This window comes from Cibotium barometz, chromosome 23, assembly GCF_041138505.1.
Source record: "Cibotium barometz isolate CiBa-2024 chromosome 23, ASM4113850v1, whole genome shotgun sequence".
In the NCBI taxonomy this organism is placed as follows: domain Eukaryota; kingdom Viridiplantae; phylum Streptophyta; class Polypodiopsida; order Cyatheales; family Cibotiaceae; genus Cibotium; species Cibotium barometz.
In genome coordinates this window covers 25,825,367-25,832,034 of record NC_141068.1, presented here as the reverse complement: position 1 = coordinate 25,832,034, position 6,668 = coordinate 25,825,367, and the positions used below count along the sequence as shown (strand labels likewise).

At 40.6% G+C, this 6,668-nt stretch overlaps 1 protein-coding gene across 2 annotated transcripts in view; it reads right to left on the bottom strand.

Annotated features, from left to right (window-relative positions):
- Positions 1-355: 355 nt before the first annotated feature.
- Positions 356-6,668, bottom strand: part of LOC147625787 (hyperosmolality-gated Ca2+ permeable channel 2.3-like) — a 106,135-nt gene continuing 99,822 nt past the window's right edge. For both annotated transcript variants that reach the window (XM_086817355.1, XM_086817356.1), the window contains exons 8-10: positions 2,325-2,600; positions 1,995-2,228; positions 356-1,104 (exon numbers count right to left, since the gene is read on the bottom strand). In XM_086817355.1, the coding sequence (XP_086673481.1) occupies positions 934-1,104; positions 1,995-2,228; positions 2,325-2,600 (681 nt within the window). In that variant the 3' untranslated portion in view covers positions 356-933. The remainder of the gene's footprint in view (positions 1,105-1,994; positions 2,229-2,324; positions 2,601-6,668) is intronic.

Below are 6,668 nucleotides of genomic sequence, written 5' to 3'. Positions count from 1 at the left end.
GGGTTAGTGACCTTTTTATGTGTGTTGAGACATTGAAACTTCTTCTTTTTACTCAATGTATGAACTTTATCTCTTGGTGTGTCAACCTCTGGTAGACGTTAATACAACTTTCTTTCTTTCTTTCTTTCTTACTCACTCACACAAGTGCACACACAAACATACTCATTCTCTAGTCTGCATCCACAAATTTAACAACTAACTTTGAAGTGCGCAAATACTCTCGAGCACTCCATGGTATTCAGATCACTATCCTGCTGCTTGTAAGGATTGGGCATTGGCAAGTTTATTTAAGGAAATAAATCTTTATCTTGCTTTAAACTTTCTTCTCACCACAAAGAATGTGACTTAAAAGAGTGTGGCACAACAATCAGATTTTTCTAATAGTTGGACAGCCAGTCTTACCTAGAAAACATCCGACCACTTCTACACTTCGAAAAACTCATCGCCACCCCCATCAAATACATGCTTAACAATAAAAAACCCTTCTTGACTGTTTTTTTCCCCCATGGGTGGGTTATGTATAATATATTTAGGTATCAGGGTTCAAACTCAACACTAGGGCGAGAAGCCTGCCTTACAACCTTCTTCCTGTCATTAGGCCAAAGGTTTCCAAAACCCATTATACCATTACAAGCTGCTGCTTCCGATACAAATCTCTTCAAAAATCAACAATATGTTCAAGAAGACGAGCCTCACAATTGCACAACACCACGCTCGTGTATTTATGCAAAAAGTGTAGCACCCACCAATCCAATGGTGGAGGCAGTGAGATTTTAGAGCTGATTTCGAACCACAAAAACCAACACCTCAGTAACAAATGTTAGGATCATTTGTGTCGATATACGAAGAAGTGTTTCTGAATCAGCCTCGGCATTCGAATGCTGTGGACCTCCAGTGTTGATATATACAGAGGAACATAGTTTATATCCCTTTTTAGGCTTCAGAATGTTGTTGTGAGGACAGTAGAGGCTCATAACTGCTGTTGCCAGCTAAACCTATTTCAACAGTCTGCAAAGGTGGGCACAAGTATGCGGTCTCCAACCTTTGAAGTATGCCTTCGCACACACCCTTCTGTTCATCTTCCTTGTCCTTTGACAGCGTGATCTACAGAACAAAGCAGTTATTAGAGACTTTTCTGCATCATTGAGATGCTAAGCTTAAAGAGTTGAAAGCATGAAAGCACTTCGGATAATGCAACCACTAGACTTCTTTTTATGCATTCATAACCGCCATTAAGGTTAAAGCAGACATGGCAGAGCCACACAATAAGAATAATAAAGTAGTTAATACACACTACCATATATACATACAATGTACATACATACCAACTTGCATGCATGTGCATGTGTGGGCATGTAGAAATGTAATATAAAGAACATATTATCGTAGATTTTCTCATATATATTTGCATCCTCCTGCACACGCATGGGGTGGGGAGAGGGGGGAGAGAAAGAAGGAAGGAAGAAAGTTTTTGGCCTCCTACAAAAGGCCAAAAATAACCTATGAGACCAAAAGATTACATCATGTCCATAGGATACATCATCAAAGGAAGGAACAAGAGCTGAAATGCCAAAGGTGATCACATTACAAAGACGCCTAGTGTATATGAGACCAAAAAGATGTCACATGTGATCCATGAGAAATCTGGATGTCAAGACAACATGAAAAAATGTAAAAACCAGCTGCCGAGTGGAGATAGAGGGCCAATGTACTACGTAAGGTCCTGTATCTACAATATAGTAAGCAGCCAAAGAACCTCATGTGTCCAGAGCTCATGAAGTGTCATTCTCCTCATGGGAGAGAGAGAGAAAGATTCTTTATTGAGATTTTTAGGTCTGATTATTTAAAATAGAGAACAATTAATGTACTGAATCTGTATAGGCTGATAAGAGTGTGAAGGAGTAATTGCTGTATTGTGTTAAAATTAGTTGTCAGCCCTATAATACATGCCAAAATTTACCATATGATCAAAGACTGTTGAAACAAAGCATTACCTGAACCGGGATGTCGCGGAAAACCGGGTAAAACCGCAAGTTGCAATAATGATTGAAAAGAAGTGTCACTGGTAGCAAGGGTATAGACAAGGTCGATGCCATTGCTTTATTCTTCACTCCAAACATGCCAATGCATATGACTTGCATCATAAATACCGAAAAGATCACACGGTTATGAACGTGAGGCCAATACTGACCACCCGTCTCATAAGCTGGTTCATACCTGTTCAATATCTGCATAGCCACGGCAGGACTTGCTTACAACACAGAAATCTTTAAAAGAAAATGGATGAGTGGGAAGCACAGGAATTCCAGAAGGTGAATCAATACCTGGTTGCGATACACAATATAGCCCACAATGAAGTAGATCATCAGAAAAGGGAGCATTAAAGGTGCTATCATTGTATACATGAACCCAATGAAAATAAAGAGTAAGATGTTTGGGAGTGCCCGATAATATGGAAGCGATTCTGCATGAGATCCATATTGTCGCTTCCTACAAACATGCCTCCACAAAAAGCCCGATAAAAGAAGGTAGGGCTGGAGAATCTCCACAGCATGTCCCGTCCACCCTCTTGTCATCACAAAGTTCATGAAAAAGTTTGCCTGTAGTCAAAGGTTTTAAGAAAATTATAAAAAGATTTGAATGATTCACATTGAGAAAATAGATATGACCCACGAGACCAACATTATTTGAGTAGCCGTATAAGCTCCAATTTGTGTAGAGTAGGGTGTGGAAGTTAGTTTCTTTTTGTTGTTCGTGCATTGCTTTCAATTGGTAGCATTAGAGCACATACAATCAACAAAAAACACTCAACCACTTGCATAAACCCCCTTATTTAGCATAAGGATCGTTAATCACTCCGTACAAGACCAAGAAACCACAAAAAACTAGAAAACCCAGGCCCAAACAGCTCTCAGGTTGGAAACGTGAGCGCAAAGTCAGGCACAAATCAGACGTGATGTGTGTAGACTCAGACATGACGTGAGCGTATTCTGGGACATGACATGAGCAAAGTGGTAGTTGAACCTCTAGCACACTGACGTCATAAATTCTCTAGCTTCAAATTCCAAGGAAAATTCTTGTCTTTGAGCTATACTGCCAATTATTCCACAATAATTGCTCACTAACTGTATCACAGGCACAAGGCTCCAATTGCCACCTCACTCACCACGTCCCACTTCATCCAAAAACACATGAGCCCTTTTAATACAAAAAACACGTGCGTCATAAAATCTCTAGCTTCAAATTCCAACGAAAATTCTTGTCTTTGAGCTATAATGCCAATTATTCCACAATAATTGCTCACTAACTGTATCACAGGCACAGGGCTCCACTTGCTACCTCACTCACCACGTCCCAGTTCATCCAAAAACACGTGAGCCCATTTCATACAAAAAGCACGTGAGCCACTAGGTGAAAAGTCATGCGCAAATCAGACATGATGTGTGTAGGCTCAAACATGATGTGAGCATATTCTCAGGTTGGAGACGTGAGTGCAATTTCCAAGGCAATAAAGAAATCAGCTTGTTCTTACTTAGTCTTTGTACGTGAATGTTGAGCATGATGCTATAAATCCCGTAGATCAAGATAAGATTGATTTCTTAAGTGAAATGCTGATTGTATTGCTGATTCCCTACCAAGACAATTACCCCCAAAGAGACTAGAGGATCATTGTATTGACATAATCCCTGGTAGCTCTCCTCCTAATCGACCTTATAGAGTGAGTGCTTCCCAATTGAAGGAAATTATGACTCAAGTGAATGATTTGCTTGAGAAGGGATTGATAAGGCCAAGCTCTTCATCTTATTGTTCCCCAGTTTTACTTGTGCAAAAAAAGGATGGGACATAAAAAATGTGTGTTGATTACAAGACCCTTAACAAGATTACAATCAAGAACAAGTCTTTGATTACTCGAATTAATGATATTCTTGATAAACTTGAGAGAGCTTCTTACTTTAGTTGCATTGATCTTAAGAGTGGCTACCATCAGATTAGTGGTGGCAAACAGGCACACTTTATTCCTGTGAGAAAAAACAATTAAGCCAGAGCACACAAAGTTATTCTTGGCTCAGATTTTTAAACATCATGGCATGCCCAAGTCTATTGTGGGGGTAGAGATCCTCGGATAACCAATTTATTTTGGCGGGCATTGTTTGATAACATGGACACAAAGCTGAGTTTTTTATCAGCTTATCATTCTCAAATGAATGGTTAGAGTGAAATTGCAAATTCAACCGTACTGATTTGCTGGAGTGTTATGTATCTGAGCAGAAGTCAGATTGGGAAAAGTATTTGCCATTGGTTGAGTTTGCATACAATAACACAGTGCATTCTTCAACTAATAAGGCTCCGTTTGAGATAGTCCATGGCAAGGTGGTGCTTCCACCTATCTTACGAAGAACAAAAGATGACATCTTTGCAGCATATGAGTATGTCCGAGTTCTGGATACTACGTTTGCACAGGTTTGGACAGCCATAGAAAGATCTCAAGCTAGGCAGAAAAAGACAGCTGACAAGCACATGCGAGAGGTTATTTTCAAGGAAGGTGATTCGGTATTACTTAAGTTTGAGAAAGCGTGTCTTCGGAAGCTGTAACATGCAACGGAAGTATTCGTATTGGAGGATCCTGTCACACAAATCCTCACACCGTCTTCTGTATCCTGAGTTTCGTGAGTTTAGCAATCCACTTTAAGACTTCAAACTTTTAAGAGATATGAGAGAGAGAGAGAGATGAGAATTGTACACGGTATGGGGTCCCGAATTACCCACTAAAGGGCTCCCTATCCCGTTACCGAGATAGTATTTGCTTTATTATCTTTAAAGAGACTGACGGTGTGACTGACGATAAGCCAAACGCAAGACCTCTGAAGACCAAGTGTTGGGCTGAACTGTCCACTGCTATAGAAGCACCAAAGATGTCTAATCTCGAGCCTATGCACTCTTCCCAATGGAATGAGAAGGGGATGCAAAGCTGAAGCTAAGAGAGGTGCTGTTTGGGACTGTTCTAGACTGAGTATGAATGCTGTAAATGAATATGAATACTGCGTTTTACCTTCACCAAGTGGCTGGAGCAAAACGATGAGATGATGAATGTTGAAAACTGTATGGATGCAGAAAATGCTAGATGAACTGTTGGCTGAATGTTGAACTGATGCGTTTTGCTGATGAAGAAGTGCTGAATGCTCATGCGTTTGAGGCGCCTATGGCTGTAGGAGACTAATGCTAAGGGCTGGTGGCTAAAACTGCAATCGCTTTGCTCCTTGTGCTGAAGATGCCAAGCGCTTGAATGCTCAATGCTGATTGATGATTGAATGAATGGCTGAATATGCAAGTGATCTATTTATATGGGGCAAAGAAGCCAATAGGCTGGCTACAGAGCTGGCCAATTGCTCTTGTCCATAATAAATGCATAAAATATGTATAAAATGCTGAAAATGATAGAGAAATTACCAAAAAATTCCTAGTAAATATCCTGATAAATACTAGATGATATCTGGGGTGTTTTCCATGGTCTAGATGCAATGGATGAATGATGTGCAATATGCAGAATGCTTTCTGATGCAAACCCCAAGGTTTCTATTGACTGTATATGCATGAATGCGTCTCTTTAAGTGGTTTAAGGGACTTAGACTGATTGACTGACTTGCTATGGTTGAGAATGACCTACGTAGCTCGTGCCTGACTTATCCTGGAATGATGTTGCACTGATGATGATGAGCCAGTTTGTCACCGCACTACAGTGCAGAGTGCATGTGACAGAAGTGCCCAGGCAAGTAAGGCAAGTTTTCTAAGCTTTCAAATAGGTATTATGGGCCATTCCACATCTTGTAGAAGCTAAACGTAGTGGCTTATAGATTGGTATTGCCCAATCACTGGAAAATACATAATGTGTTTCATGTAGGCTTGCTAAGGCTCTATGTAGGACCACCTCCTATGGAACCAGTTTTGGAAGATCCACCAGAAGTGGATGAACTTGAGGAGGTATTGCAAGTTGCAACCTGAGAAGATAGTTTTTCATAAAGAGCGCAAGCATGTAGGTGGCAAGCTAGTGCGCCCTCTGGTATCTTGTGAAGACATTACTACAGCTTCTAAGCAGTTGACCGCAACTGAAAAAATTCCAAGTAGGCCTTCAGAAGCTCTGAATAATCTGCAAAATAATCATCGTCCATCCATTTCGCATCCATAGCCAAATAGTTTTTAAACCTCACAGCTTTTGTTTTTCTATTGTTCATGTGTGGCATGTGGAGCCTGACATGGTGTGTCTGCGTGGCATATGCAACTTGACATGACAATACACGTATGGCTCATGGAGCTTGACATGATGGTACATGTATGGCTTGTGGGGCTTGACATCGTATACATGTATGGCTCATGGAGCTTGACATGATGTGATTTTTTGGGGCTAGCTATCCTGGAGATCTTATGTATTCTTGTTTTGGAAAGATTCCGGAAGGACCCAATTTACAGCTTTATGATTTCACATACTAATAATTACGGGTGCAAGTCCACACACACTTATAAGTGACCGGACAACTTATAAGGTGTACACACTGGACAGGACTTATTTAATACACGTCAAAAGTTAGGCTATGGACAATATTTGGGCCATCTTCAAGTAGGCGCCCCCTTCTAGACCTAAAAAGCACACGTTTGAGCTACTCCAGTTTAGG